The sequence below is a fragment of the Megalobrama amblycephala genome, linkage group LG9, assembly GCF_018812025.1.
Source record: "Megalobrama amblycephala isolate DHTTF-2021 linkage group LG9, ASM1881202v1, whole genome shotgun sequence".
In the NCBI taxonomy this organism is placed as follows: Eukaryota; Metazoa; Chordata; class Actinopteri; order Cypriniformes; family Xenocyprididae; genus Megalobrama; species Megalobrama amblycephala.
Genome location: NC_063052.1, coordinates 17,554,608 through 17,581,630, shown reverse-complemented (window position 1 = coordinate 17,581,630; position 27,023 = coordinate 17,554,608). Strand labels below are relative to the sequence as shown.

At 37.5% G+C, this 27,023-nt stretch overlaps 1 protein-coding gene across 1 annotated transcript; it reads right to left on the bottom strand.

Annotated features, from left to right (window-relative positions):
• Nucleotides 1–6,269: 6,269 nt before the first annotated feature.
• Nucleotides 6,270–26,651, bottom strand: rnmt (RNA (guanine-7-) methyltransferase). The gene is made up of 11 exons (XM_048201929.1): nucleotides 26,518–26,651; nucleotides 25,983–26,140; nucleotides 23,266–23,404; nucleotides 22,991–23,113; nucleotides 19,624–19,739; nucleotides 19,280–19,461; nucleotides 16,857–17,021; nucleotides 16,478–16,595; nucleotides 9,538–9,639; nucleotides 9,405–9,438; nucleotides 6,270–7,030 (listed from the first exon to the last, which is right to left on the bottom strand). The coding sequence occupies exons 1-11, from the start codon at nucleotides 26,534–26,536 to the stop codon at nucleotides 6,993–6,995; spliced, it is 1,194 nt and encodes a 397-aa protein (XP_048057886.1). The 5' UTR covers nucleotides 26,537–26,651; the 3' UTR covers nucleotides 6,270–6,992.
• Between the last annotated feature and the right edge of the window lie 372 nt (nucleotides 26,652–27,023).

Genomic DNA, 27,023 nt, shown 5'->3' with positions numbered 1-27,023 from the left:
ATCTAGGATGGTGACAGTGTATACTCTGCCAAGATCCTTGAGATCCGAAAACAAATATCTGCTTGCCGTTACTAAGACAAAATACAAACACAAAGGTGATCGAGCCTTCTCTCGAGCTGGTCCTAAATTGTGGAATGATCTCCCAGTCGCGATTAGATCCATCAAATCTTTACCCGTTTTTAAAGCTATGTTAAAATCACATTTACTTAACTCTGAATGCAAGTTTTAATGATGGAGAGTGATGTTTAATGTGTATTATGTGTGTGTTTTGTATTGTTTTATTTGTTTTTATTTTTTTAACTTTTGTTTTTTCTTGGCACTGTGAAGCACTTTGGACAACTAATGTTGTATTAAATTGGTGCTATAGAAATAAAATACAAATACCATCCTCAAAAACTTGGGGATTTGCAGTGCTTTGGTTGTGTGGGGAACTTTGTAATAGCATCGACTTTGTCTGTTAGGGGAACTGCCCCCTCACTTGTGATCCGGTGACCAAGATAGTCGATAGCAGCCAGGCCAAACTGACACTTGGCAGGGTTAATTATCAAGCCATGTTGGCCGAGGCGAGCGAACAGCAATTGTAGATGAGTCAGGTGCTCTCTTCTGGAGGCACTAGCGACTAAAATGTCGTCCAAGTACACAAATAAAAAACCTAGGTCTTGTAGGATGGAGTCCATCATGCGCTGAAACGTTTGTATTGTATTTTTGAGCCCAAAAGGCATCCACAAAAATTCAAAGAGCCCAAATGGTGTTTTCACCACTGTTTTTGGGACATCCACATTGAAAAATGGCACCTGATGGTTACCTCGAATAAGGTCTACTTTCGAGAAAATAGTTTTCCCAGCCAGTTGGGCCGAAAAATCTTGAATGTGTGGAACTGGGTATCGGTCAGGTGTGGTGATGTCATTGAGTCGACGATAATCTTCACATGGGCGGTAACTGCCATCCGCTTTGGGGACTATGTGGAGGGGCGAGGCCCAAGGACTGTTAGAGCGTCGCACTATACCCAGTTTATCCATGTTAGCAAACTCGGCCTTGGCAACTGCAAGTTTCACTAGATCTAAACGATGTGCCCGGGCATGAACCGGCAGTCCGAATGTAGAGATATGTACGACCCCATGGCTGGCCACTGCTAAGGAGAAAGTAGGTTTAGTCAGATTGGGAAATTGACAGAGCAGTCGGGTGAACTCACAGTCATCGGTCAATGCACTGGACAGAGTGGTTGTGGGAAAGGTCGTGCTCCTTGAACAAGGTAAAATATTGAAACCTTCCGCATTGACCAAACAGCAGTTTTTGACTGTTTCATCCAACAGTCCATTAGTGCACAGGAAGTCTGCTCCCAGGAGGGCCTACTCACACCTGCTAACACGAACTTCCATGTAAAACACTGTCCATTGAAGCATAGTGGTACTAGCTGTTTCCCATAGGTGTGTATTTTGCCTTGATTGTCTGACTTGAGCGGTGAGCCAACCTCGCCAGAGCGTCTATCCACTGTTGACGTGGGCAAGACGCTAACCTGTGCCCCTGTATCGTCCAGATAACGAGTCTGTGATGAACAGTAAGTAAGCAGTGTCGTTAGCTACTATGCTACTGACAGTCGACATATTGCGGCTCACATTAAACGTGCATGGGGGTCGGCACTTTTGGCTTTTGCCCCAAAACGGGCGTGACAGAAACATAGTCCTTGTTCAGCCGACTGACGTGCAGCGGGAGCTGACGGTTCATCTGAACCCCATGCTGCAGCTCTCAAAACAGGGTACACAGACGTAGTTATTGAGTCAGTTGCTGTACTTTTGTGTGATGCTGCCTGATACACATCTGCCAGCTGTGCCAGTTCCCTGTAGTCAGTCACTGTACTGTTTGCAAGAGAGGTATGAATGTTCTTTGGTAACTGTTGTAAGAACAACTCTTTAAAAAGAAAGCATGGCTTATGCTCACCCAGCAGCGCTAGCATGTGATCCATTAACTCAGACGGCCGTGAATCAAATTATTTTTCTCACTTTCTGCTTCTTAACCACGCATCAACCAAACTCTATAACTCTTAAATGGGGAATGTCAAATATGCATGTGTGTGTGTATGTCGGTGATGTGTGAATTATGGATCAGTGATGTGTGGGTTGCTTGTATCTGCCCCTACAAGAAGACTTTTATAAAGAAGCTAAAAGAAACTTTTAGTAAAGTCTAAGACTGATTCTTAAGTGCTGAATTAAGTGTTGTGAACTAAGGACTACAATGTCAACTCAAAATGGCCACCCTCAACCTCTGAATCAGCCAATAGCGTAGCCAATGCCGTTCCACACCCATAAGATCTTCGTTAATCTTCGGAACACAAATTAAGATATTTTAGTTTAAATCCGATAGCTCCGTGAGGCCTCCATAGGGAGCAATGACACTTCCTCTCTCAAGATCCATAAAGATACTAAAAACATATTTAAATCGGTTCATGTGAGTACAGTGGTTGATTCATTTGTGCTCCAAATCTTCCTGAAGCAGTGTCTTGAAATCGGCCATCACTAAATACGTCGTTATTTCGGGTTTTTTGGCGCACCAAAAATATTCTCGTCGCTTTATAATATTAATATTGAACCACTGTACTCACATGAACTGATTTAATTATGTTTTTAGTACCTTTATGGATCTTGAGAGAGGAAGTGTCATTGCTCCCTATGGAGATCTCACGGAGCCATTGGATTTCAACTAAAATATCTTAATTTGTGTTCCGAAGATTAACGAAGATCTTATGGGTGTGGAACGGCATGAGGGTAAGTAATAAATGACAGAATTTTCATTTTTGGGTGAACTAACCCTTTAATATTTACATTTATTTTGAAAAACAGCTTTGCATTGTGCAAAATTATCACGAATTAGTATTGATGGTGTGGAATCTTTTTCTATTGATATATGTCTCCTTAGTTGGAGCAATGATGTGTCATGAGTTTCATCAATGGCTCCAACAACTCCAGGGAAGACCACTATTAACATAAAAGTGACTTTTGCCGCATGGTTTGATGGTCAGTTGGAAAGTCGATGAACTGCGATAGAGTAGCCCAGGTAAAAAAAATTCTTCTTTAGTTCTTCTTAAGATAATCTTAAGAATATCTAAGTGTACTCAACTGTGCTATTTTGAGACACCATGAAATATGAACTAAAATGTGCTTTTAATATACTATCTCTGTATTTAAAAAATAAGGGGAAAAAAATATAAGTGGTAACTAAATTTTTTTAAATACAGAGATAGTATATTAATGTGGTTCAGATAACATAATATTTTGAGTTTCTGTTGATTAAACCAATCGGCTTCATTGTATTAACTCAAATTTTTAATTTCAATGAACACAAAATTTTAAGGCAACCAGGTAACTTACTTTTTTAAATTAAACCAGGGGTGGCTAAGCCTGGTCCTGGAGAGCCTCAGTCCTGCAGTGTTTAGCTCCAACCCTGATAAAAACTCACCTGCCTGTTGCTTTCTAGCAACCTTTCAAACTTGATTAGCTTGTTCAGGTGTGTTTGATTAGGGTTGGAGCTGAACTCTGCAGGTCTGTGGCTCTCCAGGACCAGGGTTAGCCACCCCTGTGTATGTACTTCTATTAGACACTTCGAACCAAACGATCAGTGAGAGCAATGGGACACCTGAGCAGAACAAACATTTTAAATGTTTTTAAATTTGAAATCCAAAAAGCAACGAAATGGTCAAAGAAATCCGCTAGCTAGCACATGTTCAGAGGGAAAACAACTGAAAAACAGCACGGGTGGACACAAAAACACTTTCTTTGTGAACAATTTTTTGCAGATTGGTAGTTTTGGTTCCCAGAATGTTCCCAAAACATGCATGTTCAAGGTTTGTTTTTGGTTAGCCAGGAAAATTTTCTTTACAGATATAGAAAGTTTTTTTTTCAGGTTTACAGAACATTTCCCTAACATTCTGATAACATTAAAAGAACGTTCCACTAACCTAACTCCAATATCACGTAACCTGCTGTTCGTCAGTAATCATCATGCACTTCCGCGAGCCTATGTAATAAAATCTTTATGGTAGATGGACGGATGTCAATAATCAGTACTATACAAACCATGTTGTGTTTTGATCTGTTTAATTAATAAGAACTTTTGTAGACTTATGACAGAAATAAAGTCAAAATGGTGGGTAGTAAGTGAAGTCTAATCATCATCAGCTGAGCTCTTGAGAGATTTAATGTCTTCTTTTATCTTTAGTTGATTTCATCTATAGGCTGTGGCTGGAGGTCAGTTCTAGTTGTTGTGGGGTTTTTTTCTGGTGATCTATCTTTCATTGATTCTGCTTGTTAACTGCAGATGTCTTCACTAATGCTCAGTCATCACTCAATTTATCACTTAATTATCTCATTAACTTCAACATAAACACTGCTTCAGTGTTACTTTTTAACACTCTGTAGACTGGACTCAAATTCTGAGCATAAACATCTAACACAATGTTATCTGCATGCCTCCTAGCTTACGTCACAAACCTTATATCATGTCACGCCTCTTTCTCTGACCCCCTTTTTCATCTATCCCTGTCTCCACCACTTTGCTCCCTGACCAGCCTAAACTCTTCATGGCTTGAATTCCACAAGGATCTGAAACTGGAGGACTGGATATGTTAGTGATGGAGCTGGAAATCCCAGTCCATACTGATTTGAGAGCCCTTCATTATGTGAATCTACTATTCAACCATATCTCAAAAGTGCTCTATTGAATTGTGATCTAGAGACAATGGAAGACTAGAGTACACTTAAGTACTTAAGACAAGAAACAAAAGCTGTGAGTCTTTTTTTCCCTACTGTGATGTTTATCTGAGTGAAATGGATTCTTAAACAAGAATAATGTAGAACAGGACCTGATTTTGTCCAGTGGGAATTGTTTGTATCATTGTGGTTTGCTATTGCTGTGATCTCATGTGAGTGACATGTAAACACGTCAACTCAGTTGGTATTAAGAGGCCTAATGTATGCCAGAACAAATATTCCTCACATCACTACACAACCACCAGTCTGAACTGTTGACTCAAAAAGGATGGATCCATTGATCTTATTTACACATTTTGACCCTGCCATCTGCATGTTCCCACAGAAAAAAATGCATCAGACCAGGAGACATTTTTCCAATCTTGCTGCAGTCCATTTTTGGTGAGCTTGTGCCCAGTTTGGCCTGTATCTAGCTTGAACCTGACAGGAACAGAACCTGACAAACACTGCAATGCATGATTATTTTAGCTACTGTCGTCATCCCGTCTGCTTCAACCATTCTGGCCTCTCTCATTAAAAATAAGCAATTTAGTCCACATAACTGCCACTCACTAGTTGGTTTTCACACCATTCTCTGTAATCCTAGAGATAGATAACCAAAAAATTAAAAATTCTGTCATCATTTACTCACCCTTATGTTGTTCCAAACCAGTATGCGTTTCTTTCTTCTGTAGAACACAAAAGAAAAGAAGATATTTTGAAGAATATTGGTAATCAAACAGCCACTGACTGCCATAGTAGGAAAAATATACAATGGAAATCAATGGCTATTTGATTACCAACATTCTTCAAAATATCTTCTTTTGTGTTCTACAGAAGAAAGAAACTCATACAGGTTTGGAACAACGTAAGGTTAAGCAAATGACAGAATTTTCATTTTTTGGGTTAACTATCCTTTTAAGATGCCTGCACGAATCACAATATACACTAGTCAAAAGTTTGGGATAATTAAAATGTTTTTGAAATAAGCAAGGCTTCATTTATTTGATAAAAAAAATAAAGATGGTAATATTGTGAAAAATAGAATGATCCATCAGAATCTGATCCGCCCACCCCCTTTATTCTTTACTGTCACTTTTGATCAATTTAGTGCATCTTTTCTGAATAAAAGTATTTATTTTTTATTTTTGAATGGTAGTGTATAAATTTCCACAAAAATATGAAGCAACTGTTTTCAACATTGATAATAGTAAGAAATGTTTCTTGAGCAGCAAATCTGCATATTAGAATGAAGGATCATGTGACACTGAAGACTGGAGTAATGTTGCTGAAAATTCAGCTTTGCTATCACAGAAATAAATAATTCTATAATGAATTCATATTGTAATGATCTAATATTTTGTAATATATTTTAAAATTTCAGAAAACTCTGAAACTGAAGCTCTACTAACATTGCTTATTGATAATGTCATTTCCTGCAAAGACTTAGTTTTTGTAATGTAGGAGTATATAGAGCAAGTGTATTGTACCTTGAAAATCTTAATAGACAGAGGCATACAACTGATGTCATGTAATTCAAGGTTTAATAATCCTATACCAGGCTTTCATTCCCTGACTAACTGGAGGACCAACAATGCTCTACAATCCGAGATCAGAAGAGGAAAGACAGAAATAAACTTCTTTCCCGGTATTCCCGGAAACCAACTATGCCATCATTACTAAATAAATGATAAGAAAAAAAAGAAAGAAAGAAAAAGAAAATTAGGTAACACTTCCTCCCTCAGAAAACAGCCTGGTCACACATTAAACATGGTATCAATTAACTCTTAACAGCTGAACACAGTATTCTTGTCATTTGAACAGAGCTTTGTTTTGTTTTGTAAAAAAAAAAAAAAAAAAATACAATCCTATACAGAGTTCAGTCAAGCTTGAAGGGAAGGCTGGATCACAAAGTAAAACCCAAAGGGACTGTATAACTGTAAGCTCTACAGGGTTTTTAAATTGCTTGACTTGAAGAGAAAGGGTAACGGGTGAATAAAGGTTACAGACAAACAGAAATACAGTATCAGACAGAATATTGATCATGTGCATTGTGTACACTTCCTTACACAAATACACATGAACACACAAACACTCACAAAAGAAAAGCTCTAGTTGTATAAAAATATTTGATGGTTTGCAGAATGGACACGCTCAGCAGGCTTTTGGAAACTGAATGAATGACAATGAGATTCCACAACTGTGGTTCACTCATCCAGATACATCAGCTTGAAGGTAAATCCCTCAGACTCATGACATTTTCTCAAACACATACACCAGGTATATGCCTAAAAAAAGAAAGAGAGGAGAGAGAGTTGTTGGTCAAGGTTAAGGACGAGACATCATGGTAATCATCACATGTAAAACATACTAAATTAAACTATGCTAAAATATCACTTATTTTGAAATAACTTAAGACCAGAAAAATACTCTTTGAAAATGCATAAATGTAAAAGTGAATGCTGATGATTCATCATTGTGGACCAATCATAAAACATAACGGACCCTGCGAACACCTGTATTTAATGTAATCTCATTTCAAATTGAAACCCTGATACATTTTTTTCCTTCAGTATTCTTTGATGAAATTCAAAATAAACAATTTAACTGAAAAAGAAATATTTCGTAATAATGTAAATGTATTAACTGTCACTTTTCATTAATTACTTAACTTTTGAATGTTAGTGTACAGGTGCATCTCAAATTAGAATATCATGAAAAAGTTTTTTTTTCTTCTGTAATTTAATTCAAAAAGTAAAACTTAAATATATTCTAGATTTATTAGACAAAGTAAATTATTTCCAGAATTTTTTGTTTTCATTACAGCTTGCTGCTCATCAAAATAAAAAAAATAAAAAAATCAGTATCTCAAATTATTGGAACATTTAATTTCAAGTTCTATTAAATTACCATTCTCAGGGTATAAATACTGGGTTTAGGTCAGTTATCCCAACAGCAGTTATGGGGAAGTCTACTGATTTGACAGTTGTCCAGAAGACGATCATCAAGACCCTCTACAATGAGGGTAAGCCAGAGGGTCATTGCTGAAAGAGCTGGCTGTTTACAGAGTGCTGTGCCAAAGCATATTCATGGAAAGTTGACTGGAAGGCAAAGGTGTGGTAGGAAAAGGTGTACAAGTGAAAGGAATGACCGCAGGCTTGAGAAGATTGTCAGACGAAGCCGATTTAAGAACTTGGGAGAGCTTCAAAAGGAGTGGACTGAAACTGGAGTCAGTGCATCAAGAGCCACCACACACAGACGTCTTCAGGAAATGGGCCACAACTGTCACATTCCACTTATCAAGCCACTTCTCAAGCCACTTCTGAACCAAAGACAAAGTCAGAAGCGTCTTACCTGGGCTAAGGAGAAAAAGAACTGGACTCAGTGGTCCAAAGTCCTCCTTTCAGAAGAAAGTAAATTTTGCATTTCATTTGGAAATCAAGGTCCCAGAGTCTGGAGGAAGAGTGGAGAGGCACAGAAACCATGTTGCTTGAAGTCCAGTGTGAAGTTTCCACAGTCAGTGATGATTTGGGCTGCCATGTCATCTGCTGGTGTTGGTTCACTGTGTTTTCTGAAGTCCACAGTCAACACAGCCATCTACCAGGAAATTTTAGAGCAATTCATGCTTTCTTCTGCTGACAAGCTTTATGGAGATGCTGATTTCATTTTCTAGCAGGATTTGGCACCTGCCCACACTGCCAAAGGTACCAAAAGCTGGTTCAATGACCATGGTGTTACTGTGCTTGATTGTCCAGCAAACTCGCCTGACCTGAACCCCATAGAAAATCTATGAGGTATTGTCAAGAGGAAGATGAGAGACACCAGACCCAACAATGCAGATGACCTGAAGGCCGCTATCAAAGCAACCTGGGCTTCCATTACACCAGAGCAGTGCCACAGGCTGATTGCCTTCATGCCACTATGCCGCATTGATGAAGTAATTCATGCAAAAGGAGGTCCTACCTAGTATTGAGTGCATGGAAATGAACATACTTTTCAGAAGCCTGACTTTTCTGTTTAAAATATCCCTTTTTTATTGATCTTATGAAGTATTCTAATTTGAGATAGTGAATTGGTGGGGTTTTGTTAAATGTGAGCCAAAATCATCACAATTAAAAGAACCAAAGACTTAAAGTACTTCAGTCTGTGTGCATAAAATTTATTTAATACACAAGTTCCATAATTTGAGTTGAATTACTGAAATAAATGAACTTTTCCATGACATTGTAATTTATTGAGATGCACCTGTATATCTTATACGTGTTGCTTCGAAAAAGGCACTACTTTTCTGTTAGTGAAGATGCAAGTAAGCTTAGTTTTTTCTTGATGGCCAACCCACAAGCTTTACTTCAGTAAGAGGAAATATCAACTACATTATCTTAAGAAGAAAAGACTTTTTCAAAGCTTGGGTCTTTAATTTCTTGGCTTGTATGCGGGCAGAGCTTTCAATACAAATGAGCCTCCATGCATGTTATACTCACTTATGAACATGAACATCAAACAACTCAATTATGATTTCTATATTAATCTCTTACATCTTTTTTCATGTTTTGTGAAATCAGAAAAACCTTGGAGACAACACCTGAGATGTTTCAGAAAGTTAAAGCATCTATCTATATAAAATGACACACTGTTTTTAATAGGAAGAACATCACCACGTACTTGTAGCCTCCCACTCAGACTTGCTCAAGGTTCCCTGCGGAGAAAGAGCAAACTATCAGAACACAATTAATACAAAGAAAAAATCCCTTCTGCTGGGGAAGGGAAAAAAAAAAAAAACAGTATTACGGCTTACCAGTGGATGTCTAACAGCAGGATTTTCAGCTATTCTCTTGGCATGGTCATACTCCTCCGGACTGTCGGATGCCAGTCGGCCCCTCTCATCCGGAGGGTATTGCTATGACAACAAGAAGACACAAAACTGTTTGATTTTGCCAAAGTAAGGATAAGGCAGTATGGTTCTATAAACATCATTATCTACAGATAACAGAGATAACATTAGTTAAAACTTGGTACTAGGCAGTTTCTACTGTTCTGCGTGACTGCAAAAGATCCAACTCTAAAGTCTGTATGATTTTCAGGTACATAAATATGGCTTTTCATGCTGCTATACATTTGCTAGGGCACTGTAAATGGTTACTACTGTGTCTGTACACAGTTACCATGGTGATACTTTCAGTCGCCTGTCCATATCAAAAGAGCCAAACTCTGTCTCTATGATTTAGTAGAGCTGAGATTTAGTGTATTCATGTTGATGTACGGTATGTAAAACTACTTGCCTGTCAAGTCAAAAGAGCCCACCCCTATTATCCCTATATAATGTTCTGGTGCAGAGATATGCCAGTTCATTTTACTATACTGTTGCTAGGGCACTGTAAATTGTTGCTAGGGCATGGCTTTCTGCATCACTACTTATTGGCTTGTTGCTAGTCTGAGTCAAATGACCCCAAGTCTCTATGAGATTCTGAATTCTTTGTCAATGTTAAAGTGCATATTGCAGGTTAAACATTTTTTTCGAGATGAATATATAACCTTGTACAAAAATACCATATTAAAAGGTACTGCAGGGTTTAAAAATGTTTTGCAGGACATAAGGGCATGAATTTAGTAGGTAAAGTGACGGTCTCTATAATAACCGTTTTTTTTTCAGCGTCGCGTCATTTTACGTCACTAAAGGGAGTCAATCGCCGAGCTCAGTGTTGACTCAGTGAAGAGTAGGCTGGTATTCAGTGACAGCGGTCGTGAATCAGTGTGTTTTCTGTAGTTTTTGTATTCTATTTATCATCGTCATGATAAATTATTGTGTTTGTGGAAGCTGCACAAACTCCAGCCTGTCAGGACAGAGTCCAGAGGTTTACTAACAAGAAAAAGGACGCTGCTATCTTCCGTGCCGGTGTGTTTTGTGCAGGTGAAGAGACGGGACTTCACCTCTGCATCTGCTTAGAGAAACACGTTCATTATAGACCGAAGGATTATCATCCTGGCGATATGATGGAGTTCAACATTGTAATACTACTGTAAATGACTATATTAAATGAATAAACTTACACACGCGATGCTTCTTCACTGTTTTTACTTGAATCAATTTCAACACTGATGATTACAAATTATGTACACATGCATACAGTCTCACACTCACACAAAACAGTTTTGAATTATGTGCTGGTAATGTAAATACTCCAATTTCATTCATGCCATGTATATACTGTAAACGTATATATACATTCAAGTTCACACAACTACATAATCATGGTGTCATATACATCCTCACACTATCAGTGAATGGGCACGGAATAAACTCATAACACAGAATTAATGAATAAAGGATAACATTGCATGAAACACTTACAGTAACACTACTATGTTCGGCCGCCGGCGGGAGACGTGATCACGGATCCGTCAGAGATGCAGCTCGATGAACACGTGAATTGTGCACCGTCTTCTTTTATTATTTTTTTTTATTATTATTATTATTTCATTTGCTAACTACCAAATCAGTCGTGATGAGAAACCGCTATATCGCGTAACTTTAATGTGGACGGATATTAACGCGTATGACATACGCCTGATCAAGGTTTATTAGATTCTGTTATTAGTAATCAATAACGTTAGTCCTAGATGACCAATAGCTTTGCTATTGCCTGATTCATGATAATAATCTGTACAATATTGGGATCTGAGCACATATTGTTAGCTAATCTAACATCGGTCGCTGCCCTGTTTTCCACTGGTTCTCACACAACAGCTCAATAAATGTGTCTCTTTTGACCGTTATTCTGTCTAATCCTGGCCTGTCCCTGCTCTCTTGACCACATGGCAGGCTAATTGTATGGCTGTGGTTAGTTATACGTTTATGAATAAACATTTAGTTTCCTCAGCGTCCAAACTGTCATTGCGATCCATTGTTTTCCTATTGTTTATATTGATCGCACTCCCTTGAGTTACGTCACTTCCGATTTGGCATTTTTCAGATGCGGAAGTAAAATTCTCTCACAAAAAACGACTCCAGAAGCCTATGTAGCGTATTTATTTCATACATTATTTTTCTATACATTGAATCACTGAAGCTCTAACCTGCAATATGCCCTTTAAGTCTATAAGATTTCTTGTCCAATTTATTGTCCGGCAAGCAAACATTGTAGGTCTGAACGTTTAGAACAGTCATAGCAGTATTCAAGCCAAACGATTTGATACCTCATACTTGGCAATGACAAAAAGTGTATGACAAGTTAAATGCTGAAATTTTTATAGAAGTAGTAGAGGTGATGAAAAAAAGGGGAGGGGGGAGACATCTAGATCAGTGGAAAGCCTAGAGTAAAAATCAAACCAGTTTCATCCATTGTCACAAAAAAAAAAAAAAAAATCTTTTTCTATGCCAGTTCAAGGGCCTATTCTTTGTGCGTGGATTACTCAGTCATCAACGATTTGACATGATCTGGGCTTGTTAGGTTTTTTGAAGCTCATCCTGGAGTTGCTGTCATAGCAATTTTAAAATAATTATAATGTTGTGTAGTCTATAACAATATACAGAGCCAGTTTTGCTCATTAAGAGATTTATTTGTGAGGGGATAATTATCTCAGTTTTATTGGAGCCTTACACACACATACAGTTAGTAAAAACTGAATTAATTTGAATGGTGACAGCCATTATATGTGCAGTGCAGGAGTTGCAGAGCAGATGCAGATAAGTTACAAAAAAAACTATACAACTTGAATGCTGTCTGCTGTGCCATTAGAAATATGTTATTGACCTTTAAAGGGTTAGTTCACCCAAAAATGAAATTTCTGTCATTAATTACTCATCCTCATGTCGTTCCAAACCCGCAAGACCTTTGTTCATCTTCAGAACACAAATTAAGACATATTTCATGAAATCCGAGGGTTTTTTCCATAGAAAGCAACAAAATTACCACATTCAAGGTCCAGAGAAGTAGTAAAGACATCGTTAAAATAGTCTATGTGACTGCAGTGGTTCAACCTTAAAGGATTAGTTCACTTTCAAATGAAAATTTCCTGAAAATTTACGCACCCCCATATCATCCAAGATGTTCAAGTCCTTCTCATGTCCGAAAAGAAATTAAGGTTTTTGATGAAAACATTCCAGGATTATTCTCCTTATAGTGGACTTTAATTGACCCCAAACGGTTGAAGGTCAAAATTACAGTTTCAGTGCAGCTTCAAAGGGCTTTAAATGATACCAGGAATAAGGGTCTTATCTAGCGAAATGATCGGTCATTTTCTTAAAAAAAACAACAAAAACAAACGTATATGCTTTATAAGCACAAACGATCGCCTTGCAAGTGTTTGCGCCAGACCGCCTTCCGTATTCTTCAAAAAGCTTACGCTGTATGTCCTACACCTTCCCTATTTAACTTACGGAAAATATGGAACTGGCGCCGCGTTCATTCCGTAAGTTGTATAGGGAAGGTGTTCTTCTTTTCGAGTGAAGAAAGGAGAACATGGTCATCTTGGATGACATGGGGGTGAGTAAATTATCAGGAAATTTTAATTTGAAAGTGTATTAATCCACAAAAGTTACGAAAAAAAAAAAAACGAAACTGGCGCCGCGTTCTTTCCGTAAGTAGAATAGGGAAGGCGTAGAACATTCAGCGTAAGCGTTGTGAAGAATGCGGAAGCGGAAAGTACGTTCAAGGCGATATTTTGTTTATAAAGCATAAACGGTTGTATTTGTTTTAGAAAATGACCGATCGATTCGCTAGATAAGACCCTTATTACTCATCTGGTATCGTTTAAAGCCCTTGAAGCTGCACTGAAACTGTAATTTTGACCTTCAATCAGTTGGTAGCCATTGAAATCCACTGTAAGGAGAAAAATCCTGGAATGTTTTCCTCAAAAACCTTCATTTCTTTTCGACTGACGAAAGAAAGACATGAACATCTTGGATGACATGGGGTGAGTAAATTATCAGGAAAAGTGTATTTAAAAGTGGACTAATCCTTTAATGCGTGTTCCGAAGATGAACAAAGGTCTAGCGGGTTTGGACTGACATGAGGTTGAGTACTTGGGTGACGGAAATTTCATTTTTGGGTGAACTAACCTTTTAAGAATCTTTATCTGCATTACAAGTAAAATTAAATGAATTGCTAATTACAATAGGCTACTCTTGACACTGATAAAAGTTTAAAGCCTATATACTGTACAAATACTAGAAATGGTGAAAAAACTAAATAATTGGGAATCGTGTAACACATGTACACATTTCAGTTATCTATTAGAACATTTATGTAATTTTGCCTGCTTTACCATTTCCTTTTTTAATTATATGATGTCATTACGTTGATGTCTTGATGCAAACCAATTACTGCATTGCTGATTATGGTTTCGAGTTTCGATATATACTGTATCTGTCCTTTCCAATGAACACAAGAACACAGTAATATCAGACAACTTATGCTGCCTTCACATGGTCTTGAAATTATCGTAAATATGAGATAACTGGGTGAAAATTGCACATGATGAATGCCCTCCCATTTCGAAACTTGAATGCTATGAGCTCGTAATCACACCTTCAGAAGTGGGAATTATCAAATGTCTGATAGCACGGGAAGGCAGCATTAATCCAGATATTTTAATCAAATCCGCAAATTTGTTTGAAGAATCAAATTAGCCAGAGATCAATTATCACTTTTGGATGAATCTGTCAAATCATCTCGGATGCATTAAGCGAGGTGCAAATAATGGACCCCTGGAGCAGATATCTTCACATTACCACTGGCATGCTAATGGGATTACAGCTGAATGTGAGAGGGATTTTTTACAGGGAAAAGAGGTTTGAAGTGTGTTAAATATGCTCAATTTGTGCTAATGTGCAGTTATGACAGCTGATTTGAGGATTTGTGCTTGTGTGGGTGCAGTCAAACTGACTGAGGACACCATTCATAACACAGAAACATGCATGGACACATATGCAACTAATCAATCAAACAAATGAAATGAATTGATTACTCCAACAGTGATGTCACTTCAGAGTCATAAAAAAAGTATGTCCCATGTCATCAAAACCAAAAAAAGTTTATAAATTTAAAATTGATAAAATTATACTAAATACAACTAAATAAAAGAAAAAAAAATTAAAAGCCAAACTAAACGAGTTAGAACAGCAGCATTTAACCATAAACATTTCACCATAAATATACCTAATGTCCTGTCCAGAGAGAGAGAGAGAACAATTTGAGAACTTTGGCAATGATGACAGTTTAGATTTTACATTTTTGGGAAAATATCCTGTCATCAAAACCATAGGAGCAGCTTATTTTTAATGTCAACAAGAAATGACATTCTACTTTCATAATGTGATGTATTTCTCATGAAACCGAAATTGATCAGAAATTCAGAGTCATGGAAAGTGATCTTAAAGGTGCAATATGTCATATTTTTGCAGTAAAATATCCAAAATGTTATATATTTTGTTCACTTGAGTACTTACAGTATCCCAAATGTTTGCAACTATTTGTAAATCATGAGAAAATTGCAATTTTAACCAAGGATCCGGGACGTGTGAGGAGTCGCCTGTCAATTGCGTCATACCTGCGTTACCCTCGGTTTGCCTCGGTTTTATTTTGTAGAAACCATGGAAACACCAGATTTAATACATTACACGTTTTAATAGACAAGGGGACAACTGTTTTGATATATTTATAGACAGAAAACTAATTGTTGTTATATAGCTCAACACGTTTAGTCTTATTGTATAAATCTAATTTTCTTGATTTTTCGCGAGTACCATGCTTTACCATGCCTCAGAGAAAAACACTATTTTGTCAAGTAGCTAACATAGCATAATCAGATGCAGCTTTATTTTTAGTAACAGTAATACAGCATTTTCTCCATCATACAATATATGTTTTAAAATTAACTGCATTCCATTAATCAACACAAGCCATCCAGCATTTAACATGATATTCTAAAATCAATCTATCTTACTGCAGTGTGCAACAAGTGTCTCACAGCAGCCACCGAGTGAACGCACAGAGTAACGTTATATAACATCATTTTCAACACACTCAAATGTATCTAATATGATAAACAGAGATGCGTTACTTCATACTCATGACCAAAAAAGCGGAAGCAGCGCCGGCGACTGTGTCATAATAAAAGTTCTGCTGCTCGTGAGGCGTGTGTTGCACAATCGCTCCAGCGGCCTCGTTCAGCTCCCACAACACTCGATCCTGCTCTGCTTCATACTACAGTAACATTAATAATCGCATCCATGAACATGATTTCTTCCCGAGTCCTATCCCTATTCTTTTGCACCGTCCGTTGAGGTGGAGACCACATGTCCCAAAATTCCGCGCTCAAACTTGGCATCATCAAGCTACGCCTTTGTTTTGAATAGGCTTCTAGCGACCTCTAGCGGACAAAATTATTACATACTGCACCTTTAATATGACAGGTAATAAAAGGAGGGGTTGAAAGGAGGGTAGGTAACAGCAGTCAAAAAGGAAAATCATGTCAGAGGTAGAGCAAGTGACTCCATTTTGTTAAAAAAAAAATTACAAAGACAAACACCCTTTATCTTTGGAATAATACGCACTGATAAATAACAAATAATATCAATACAGTACTTAAATAGTTCAGTACTTATGCTGTGTAAAGTGGATGAAATGTGCAGCATTTTTACTATAACATATATATATATATATATATATATATATATATATATATCTCAACAGATTCATCAAATATGAAAGCCAGTGACAGTCCTACACACATACCTCCAGCGCCTGCATCCACTGCATCAGAACCTTATTCTTCTCATCTTTAACTTTCTCCTCAAAGAATTCTTTGAAGGTTTTTTTGTAAACCAGGCGCATGTTGTACTTTTTTGCCATTCTGGACAGAAAAAAATAAAAAATAAATTGAAAATTATTATTAAAAAGACAATAATCATTGATGTTTCATCCATAACACAGAAATTACAGTTGAATAATATGTTTGTATATGAATTTTCTAGAAGCAGAAATAAACATTGAAACCAAGATTATCTATGACACTACAGCACATATTTATAAAGCTGTTGCGCCCTCTGCTGGCACATCAGGAAAGTAACAATCATGATGAAGCGATATGTTTTGAGACAGATGAGACACTTACTCCTCAAACAGGGGGAAATACACCAGAAACTCTGGGACATTAACAACACCCTCCAGGCTGAAATCATACTGACAGCCGAACAGAGGGTAGTCTCCTTTCTTCTGGAAGGTCACACTAAACACTTCATTTCCAAAGCTGTTGGAGTCTGACGCCTCCAAGCGCTTCCTATTAAAAAACAATCCGTTTGAATGTTTTGGTTAACATGAATTACTGTTTTGAAGCGTTTCTGATTTAGAACAAAGCTAACACATGTATATGTGGCTAAATTATTGTATAATTGCAATATCAGTTATGTGGTTGGCATTATGAATTGTTAATTAACAATTGTGAATATTGCAATGATTTGTGTTTTTAATTTGACCATAATGACAAAGATATTTTACACACATCTCTGATTTAAACTTCAGAAGCAAAAATCCTGATTGTGTTAGAAAGTTCAATTGATTTCCATGAAGTTCAAACAGTCCATTTCAACGATTTATTTGCATCAAAAGGCTAAAAATAAAGTCCTGGAAGCTTTAAAACATTTCAATAAAGAATACATGTAGGTCAATAATACTTGACTTGATTGTCAGTACAGTGGTTCAATATTAATATTATAAAGCGACGAGAATATTTTTGGAGCTCCAAAAAAACTAAATAACGACTTATTTAGTGATGGCCGATTTCAAAACACTGCTTCAGGAAGCATTGGAGCACAGATGAATCAGTGTGTCGAATCTGCTGTTCGGAGCGCCAAAGTCACGTGATTTCAGCCGTTGGCAGTTTGACACGCGATCTGAATCATGATTCGACACACTGATTCATTTATGCTCCGATGCTTCATGAAGTCTTTCAAGTCGTTATTTTGTTTTTTGGCGCTCCAAAAATATTCTCGTCGCTTTATAATATCAATATTGAACCACTGTACTCACATGAACCGATTTAAATATGTTTTTAGTACCTTTATGGATCTTGAGAGAGGAAGTGTCCATTGCTCCCTATGGAGGCCTCACGGAGCCATCGGATTTCAACTAAAATATCTTAATTTGTGTTCTGAAGATTAACGAAGGTCTTACAGGTGTGGAACAGCATGAGGGTAAGTAATAAATGACAGAATTTTCATTTTTGGGTGAACTAACCCTTTAAGTACTCACCCTCATGTTGTCCCAAACCCATAAGACATTTGTCTTCAGAACACAAGATATTTATATTAAGATATTTTTGATGAAACCCGAGGGTATCTGAACCACACATAGGCAGCAATGTCATGGTACCTTTTGAGGTCCAGAAAGACATTGTTAAAATAGTCAAAATGACTTCAGTGGTTAAACCTTAATGTTATGAAGTGACAAGAATACTTTTTGTGCGCAAAAACAAAAATAATGACTTTATTCAACAAATTCGTCTGTCCCCGGTCATACTGCTACGTTATTTTCGTTGCAGAGCTTCCGTGTTTACGTCACGTGAGAAGCACAACGCATGCGCATGATGCTGACGCAGGACCCGGCCAATACTGTGCCCGCATTTGGTTGTAAACACTGTTGCTCTGCAACGAAAATAACATAGCAGTATGACAGGGGACAGACGAATTTGTTTGGGATGACATGAGGGTGAGTACTTAATGACAGAAATTAAATTTCTGGGTGAACTAACCATTTAATACTTTTTAATTCAGCAAGGACACATGAAATTGATGCAGTAAAGACATTAAGATTTCTCTTTCAAATAAATGCTGTTTAAACTTTCTATTCGTCAAAAAATTCTGAAAAAACGTCTGATGGTTTCTACAAAAACATTAAACAGATATAGCTATTTTCAACATTGCTAATAATAAGAAATGTTTCTTGAGCAGCAAATCAGCATATTAGAATGATTTCTGAAGGTTCATGTGACACTGAAGACTGAAGTAATTATTGCTGAAAATTCAGCTGTGTCACCGCAGGAATAACTGACAACTTAAAATATACTAAAGGGCACCCATTATGCAAAATTCACTTTTACATGGTGTTTGAACATAGATGTGTGTCCACAGTCTGTGTAAACAACCAGCCTATAATGGTAAAAATCCACCCACTCTTTTATGTAATCCCCATAAATCGGAAGCAGTCTCTGAAAATACGCTGTTCCAAATTTCCCCCTACTGTGACGTCACAGTAGGAATAAGACCTGAATGATCTGCCCTATGAGCAGATCCCATCCAGAGTGAGCCACACGTTTCGACCCTCACTATAGCACCTATTGATATAATGTCTGCGCCACATAAACATTATATAACGATAGTATTGTATCATGAGTTTAGTATTGCGATTTCGAATCTTGACGAGTATGTTGTTACACCCCTACTTAATATACACATTACAATTATCCCAGCCCTACAACAAACTGTCACATTTAAACAGTAATAAATATAAATATCATAGTTAGTGTGTGTGAGAGCTTACACCAGCTCGTATGCATCCGGAGTTGTTCCGATGAAGAATCCTCCCGGCCGGAGTCTCTCACAGGCGTTTCTCAGCATGGTGTCAGCCTGCTGCTCACTCTCAAAGGAATAATGATACACAAACTGACAGCTGCACACATCAAACTGCAGCTCAGGGTCTCGCAACTTCTTAGACAGCAGCTCCTGAGAAAGACAGAGAGTATGTGACCCTGTACTGTCATGTACTGAATGATGCTCAGTGACTTTCATGTTTCTCCTTTCTGACAATGAACAGAGTCCCTCTAACAAATGAAATATGGTGTAATGTGTAACTTTCTGCACTGCTAATAAAACACTGGTTCGTACCCTGCTGCAGTCTGCGGTGATGAACTCGGCAGAGTATGTGCGGTCGTTTGGGTGACCCCTCCGTCTGAGGTCATTATAGCGCTGCTGACACTGCTCAATGGACACAGCAGCGATATCTGTGATGTGCAAACACAAATACAGAAGTATGTGTGATTTCCAATATAAAGACATTTTTTTAAAGTATGCAGTTTACACATTTACGAACATCTTGGGTCCCGTTTACACCTTTTAACAGCAGGATCACAAGAGGATATCGCAAAAAAAAAAAAAGTATGAATGCTTTGATTAGTGGTTGATCAATATATTGGCATTTTTTAATTATCGACAACGATTATTGGGTCACAGGGCTGGATCCTATCCCAGTTTCTTTGGCCAGAGGAAGGGGAAAGCACCCTGGACAGATGGCATGTAAAATTAAAAAATATGATTCCAAGACCCCAAGCTGTCTTATCTAGTTACTTTTTAAAAATGGTACATTTTCAAAAAGGAACATAACTGCTTCAAAATATGAGTTCTTGCTATAATTTACATTGTAAAACAAAACATCAAAGTATAGACAAGTTATGTTTACCACAGGTTTTATTTTACACATAAATCTAAAAACACCATTAATAAAACCCCATAGGAAAATCTAAAAAAAAAAAAAAAAAAAAAAACTAGCGGTGAATTAAGGTGCTTTCACACTTGTCATGTTTGGTTCAACTAAGATGAACCCTGGTGCGATTGCTCTGATAGTGTGGTTCATTTGAATATGCGTGAATGCCATCCGAACCCCGGTGTGCACCAAACAAGCGGGCCGCTTCTAAACGAACTCTGGTGCCGATCAAATGATGAACGCAACATGGACCAAAGACATGTAGACAAACCAAAAACAGGAGGAGGAGACCCTAAAAAGGACGCATATCATTTTTTTCTCGTCAATAGTCATGATGTTGCACATCACAGCTCGGTACAGGCGTCAGAACCGCGTTTCCTCGCAGCAGATCAATTGCGTGAGTGACGGAGGGATTCCTGCCGCTGTTTTGACGCCTTTACACATTTTATAAGCTCTTCATGAATTCTCAGCTGGTATGAATGTAGCCTACATACCACCATATATAGACTACACGCATACAACGAGTGCATTTAGCGCAGCACACAGCATTGTTTGCGATGTTCGGTAAGTTTCGTCTCAAAATAGGCAATATGTTATAAACACCGACCAATCAGATTGTGAACATGTCCCTGTGCCTTTAGGTTTGGTATCTTTTGGTTCGGTGATAAAAATGCCGATCTGAATGCTAATTGGAGCAGGACTACATTTTTTATTTTTTTTGGTCTGGACCAAACGAACCGAACTACAAGTGTGAACACACCCTTAAAGGTGCCCTAGAACTTTTTTTTAAAAGATGTAATATAAGTCTAAGGTGTCCCCTGAATGTGTCTGTGAAGTTTCAGCTCAAAATACCCCATAGATTTTTTTTAATTCATTTTTTTAACTGCCTATTTTGGGGCATAATTAGAAATGAGCCGATTCAGGGTACGTGGCCCCTTTAATTCTCGTGCTCTACTCCAAAAGCTCACGCTTGCCTTGAACAACATAAAAAAAGTTCAAACAGCTAATATAACCCTCAAAATGGATCTTTACAAAGTGTTCGTCATGCAGCATGTCTAATCTCGTAAGTACAGTGTATATTTTGATGTTTACATTGATTCTGAATGAGTTTGAGGCTGTGCTCCGTGGCTAACGGCTAATGCTACACTGTTGGAGAGATTTATAAAGAATGAAGTTGTGTTTATGCATTATACAGACTGCAAGTGTTTAAAAATGAAAATAGCGACAGCTGAGCTCTTGTCTCCGTGAATACAGTAAGAAACGATGGTAACTTTAACCACATTTAACAGTACATTAGCAACATGCTAACGAAACATTTAGAGACAATTTACAAATATCACTAAAAATATCATGCTATCATGGATTATGTCAGTTATTATTGCTCCATCTGCCATTTTTTGCTATTGTCCTTGCTTGCTTACCTAGTCTGATGATTCAGCTCTGCACATCCAGACGTTAATACTGCCTGCCCTTGTGTAATGCCTCGATCATGGGCTGGCATATGCAAATATTGGGGGCGTACATATTAATGATCCCGACTGTTACGTAACAGTCGGTGTTATGTTGAGATTCGCCTGTTCTTAGGAAGTCTTTTAAACAAATGGGATTTATATAAGAAGGAGGAAACAATGGAGTTTGAGACTCACTGTATGTCTTTTCCATGTACTGAACTCTTGTTATTTAACTATGCAGAGGTAAATTCAATTTTTGAATCTAGGGCACCTTTAAATCTTTCGGGTTCTGACGTAATATCTGCACCATTGACAAATATCTTGTGATAATATAAATGTGCAGATAAAATAAAATGTGCGGTCAGTACCACCGCTCCCTTTATACGTAGTGCGCGTAATCGCGAATTTGAAACCAAAAGTAAAAAGAGAGTGAGCATTCAAAATCGATTTCAATATTTTTGGCTCACTGATGACCGGAAATTATAGGCATTATAAGCCTATACAGACTACACGTGCTCACAAATTTGAAAGCAAAACTCTTTATTTGTGAAAAACACTATTACATAATTAGGAAGTTGCTATCTAAAGTATAAATCTGTTTATTTTAGTTTATCAAATTAAAAAATTTTTAAATGTATTTTTTTTAAAAATCAAATTATTTCTGATTCAGTAAATATTATGCAAAATAAACGTTTTATTGTAACGTTAGGGCTGCACGATTAATTGCACGAGATTGTCATGCGTGTCTCATCAGTAAAGCCGGTTCTGTGATTAGCGATAAATGTCCATCACCTGCTTTCAAATGGAGCGGCACTTAATATACAGAGCAGTAGTTCGCGGACAAGCTACGCAATATCGTGTTCATAATCGTAGATGAATCGCTTTCGATTACGAACGCGATATTGCGTAGCTTGTCCGCGAACTACGGCTCTGTATATTAAGTGCCACTCCATTTGAAAGCAGGTGATGGACATTTACCGCTAATCACAGAACCAGCTTTACTGACGAGACACGCATGACAAAAGCATGCGATTAATCGTGCAGCCCTATGTAACGTGTTATTTACTATCAGAAAATCACTAGTCTTGATGTGTCCTGGAAAACGGCAAAGCAAAGCACACTCAACTAGCATGCAATAATTGTGCTCAAAGAGCTTTAAACATCATTGGTTAGGGATGGCTTTACCATTTTGAAAAGCAAAACAAAAGAAGTCCTAGTTGTTGTTTTTTTTTATGGCTCACTGAGAAATCTTAATAATGGTGTAAACATGACATTAAACTTTACAGACACTGGAAAAGTATGAAGAGGATTGTGTAGTTACCTGCACAGACCAGTTTATCAATATGTCCTTTTTTCCATTTGAGAAGGTCCCCACCTTTGCCACAGCCCAGATCCAACACGGTTACCTCTCTCCGTCTTTGCTTCACCTTATCCAAAATCTCCGCTGAGGAGACCAACACACAGACCTCAAATAGTTAAAAAAAAATCTCATCCCTGACTAACCCAAACACAAAAAAACTTGCCACTACATGGCACCAATACAGTCTCATGAAATGCTTTTTTGAGAGATAAAAGTAATTCTGTGCTGCTTCTCACAAATAAGCACGCTCTTCATCCAGTTGTTGAAGTTGCGCATGTGGACTATCCTGCTTTTATTACGCTCTGCCAGGCCACACTCCTGAAGTTTGTTGTAATGTGTAGCCACTTTTTGACTGTGTAATGATTCCTCTGTGACCTGCAAAACAAAGCATGTATTGAACTGAGCAGGGGAGATCAGTTAACACACTGAAACGCAATTACAAGCAGCACTATTTCTCAGTAACTAGATTTGGAGTTGAAATACCAGTTGCAAAAATGATTGTTTCCTTTTCCTCATTTGAATACTAGGTTTTATTATATTGACATTATGTTGTTTTATTATTTGTGGATATGATTTTTATTTTTGATAATTTACCTATTTTTATGTTAGATTGCCATTTTAAAATCTGGCAACAGATGAAAATGAGCCTGTTGGGCGAACTTTGGGTTATTTACAGTGTCTGACACTTGATTGAGGAGCATTGTCCCTATCAAATAAATAAATAAATAAATAAATAAATTGTTCATCAAACAATGGTTTGATATTTTGCAAGTTTCATTTTCTATTGCTGATATTTATAACACTATACTTTGTTATATTGCCTTGGCATTAAAGGTGCAATATGTAATATTTTCTGTCTGCTAGAGGCCTATTCAAAACAAAGGCGTAGCTTGATGATGCAAAGTTTCAGCGCGGAATCTTGGGACATGTGGTCTTCACATCACAGCCGGTGGAAATAATCGGGATAGGACTCTGGAAGAAATCATGTTCATGGATGCGATTATTAACGTTACTGTAGTATGAAGCAGAGCAGGACCGTGTGTTGTGGGAGCTGAACGAGGCCGCTGGAGCGATTGCGCAACACACGCCTCACAAGCAGCGGAACTTTTATTATGCCACAGTCGCCGGCGCTGCTTCCGCTTTTCCGGTCATGAGTATGAGGTAATGCAGCTCTGTTTATCATATTAGATACATTTGAGTCTGTTGAAAATGATGTTATATAGTAGGGCTGACCGCTATATTGCATGCGATTGTCACGCGCATTTCGTCAGTAAAGCCGGTTCCCTGATTACTGCGAAATCGCCATCACCTGCTTTCAAATGGAGCATATAATTAATTAAATAATAAAATAATATTAATAGACAGAACCGTAGAGCACTGACAAGCCACACAATATCGCGTTCATTATCGAAGGCGATTCATCTGCGATATGAACGCGATATTGCATAGCTTGTCAGTGAACTACGGTTCTGTCTATTAAATGGCGCTCCATTTGAAAGCAGGTGATGGCGATGTTGCGGTAATCAGGGAACCGGCTTTACTGACGAAATGCGTGTGACAATCGCATGCGATATATCGCCCAGCCCTATTATATAGTGTTACTCTGTGCGTTTGCTTGGTGGCTGCTGTGAGACACTTGTTGCACACTGCAGTAAGATAGATCGATTTTAGAAATCATATTAAATGCTGGATGGCTTGTGTTGATAAATGACATGCAATTAATTTTAAAACGTATTGTATGATGGAGAAAATGCTGTATTACTGTTACTAAAATTAAAGCTGCATCTGATTATGCTATGTTAGCTACTTCACAAGATAGTTTTTTTTCTCAGAGGCATGGTAAAGCATGGTACTTACAAAAAAAAAAAAAAAAAAAAAAAATCAAGAAAACTAGATTTAGCCTACACAATAAGACTAAACGTGTTGAGCTATTTAACAATCATTACTTTTTTGTCCATAAATATTTCAAAACAGTTGTTCCCTTGTTTATTAAAACATGTAAATATTAAAGCGTCTTTGGCGTTTCCATGGTTTCTACAAAATAAAACCGGAAACCGAGGGGTAACGTGGGTATAACGCAATTGACAGGTGACTCCTCACCCGTCCCGGATCCTTGGTTAAAATTGCAATTTTCTCATGATTTACAAATAGTTAGAAACATTTGGGATATTTTACCTCAAAATTCTTACATATTGCACCTTTAAATAAAGAAAACTTGTTAGCGCTGCTGTTTGAGTGTTTCTAATAAAACCGCTGAGGAAGTGATGGCAAATTTGACATTTTCTCTCTTCTTACCAACATAACCAATCCCTTGATATTTTTTTCCTCTTTTGTAAAATCATAGATGCACTATTGTGGTTGTTTGTTCTTTTGCTATTGTAGCAAACGGGAATGCAAAAATTATATTTGTTGTAGTTTCCGTTCACTACTATAGAACTTTACACAACTATGACGACTTCCGCTTCTGAGGACCCAGACATCTGGAAAGGGTCCATTTAACATTTTATACATTTAATGCATAAAATGGAAAATAATAATAACAATAGATCTTAGTCAGAGAGATCACCATATTGATTTTTTAATGCAGATTAAAATGAGGCTGTGATGGATTGACTTACAGTACCTGTCAAAAGTTTGCAAACATTACAATTTTTTAATGTTTTTGAAATAAGTCTCTTAAATTTCAGAACTTACACCTGTTTTGTGGATTTTTATGGTTATTTTAGGAAACAACTGAACGACTTTTAAGTTGTTAAACAACAGTAAACAACCCTGCCTCGTTTTCATTCGTGTCAAAAAATAAAGTGACTATCCTAGCTGAGCTCTGCAACTCAATATCAATAAACAGAAAATATCCTGAGAAAAATTCCCAGAAGTAAACAACTAGCCCCAGTCTTTGTGTTTATAAAAAGTAAACGTACATTACACGTAAATCATGATGGCGCGAGCTTACCAGCTTCTTCCTGGGAGAGTCATCTTCATCCCCCTCATCGCGGTCCCTGTGTCTCTTCAGTGAGGATGATGAAGAAGTCTGGGAACCATCTAAAGATGATGCTATGCTGTCCTGCTCGACCTCTGGATCAGCATATTTACTGCTCGCCTCAAACAATCCTGTGAATAAGCGCGCAGTGCATTACTATTTGTGTTATGAAATGTGCATTCACCTTTTATACATAGCTAGTAATGGACCACAGGGAAGAAACATAAATCATGATTTCAATCATTTCAAATCGAAAGTAATTGCGTATATATGAAGTGTACGTAGATAGACCAATATAAACATAAAACGGTAGTGCGTCAGTGTTGCGTTCATTACAACAGCTCATGTCAAGCGTCCATCTCGTCACGTGTTTCATCTACAGAGACTGAGACTAGTTGAACTTAAAATGAGACAAACATTATAAATCATATTAAGAGTTTATGTGCTCAAGGACCTGATTATGTAACACACAGATCACTGAAGACTGAATCAATGTTGCTACACTCACTTGAGTTTTGCGCCATCATGTATCCAACAAGCACGATCTTCACTGCAGTATTTCATATGAGAAAACTAGCGCAGCGCCGCCTAGAGGACTGGTGTCTACTTCAGCAGTCGAAATGCTGTGTATCTAACAAGTTTAAAGGATTAGTTCACTTTCAAATAAAATTTTCCTGATAATTTACTCACCCCCATGTCATCCAAGATGTTCATGCCCTTATTTCTTCAGTCGAAAAGAAATGAAGGTTTTTGATGAAAACATTCCAGGATTTTTCTCCTTATAGTGGACTTCAATGGCCTCCAAACAGTTGAAGGTCAAAATTACAGTTTCACTGCAGCTTCAAAGGGCTTTAAACGATACCAGATGAGGAATAAGGGTCTTATCTAGCAAAACGATCGTCCATTTTCAAAAAAAAAATACAACTGTATATGCTTTATAAACACAAATGATCGCCTTGCACGTGCTTCAGCTTTCCGTATTCTTCAAAAAGCTTATGCTTTATGTCCTACGCC

Excerpts from the sequence above, each read along its gene's own strand:
- rnmt (XM_048201929.1), bottom strand. Across the intron at positions 9,640-16,477 it reads AGTGGATGCAGGCGCTGGAG|CAATACCCTCCGGATGAGAG; the intron begins GTATGTGTGTAG and ends TTGTTGTCATAG. Across the intron at positions 9,439-9,537 it reads CTGCTGTTAGACATCCACTG|GGAACCTTGAGCAAGTCTGA; the intron begins GTAAGCCGTAAT and ends CTTTCTCCGCAG.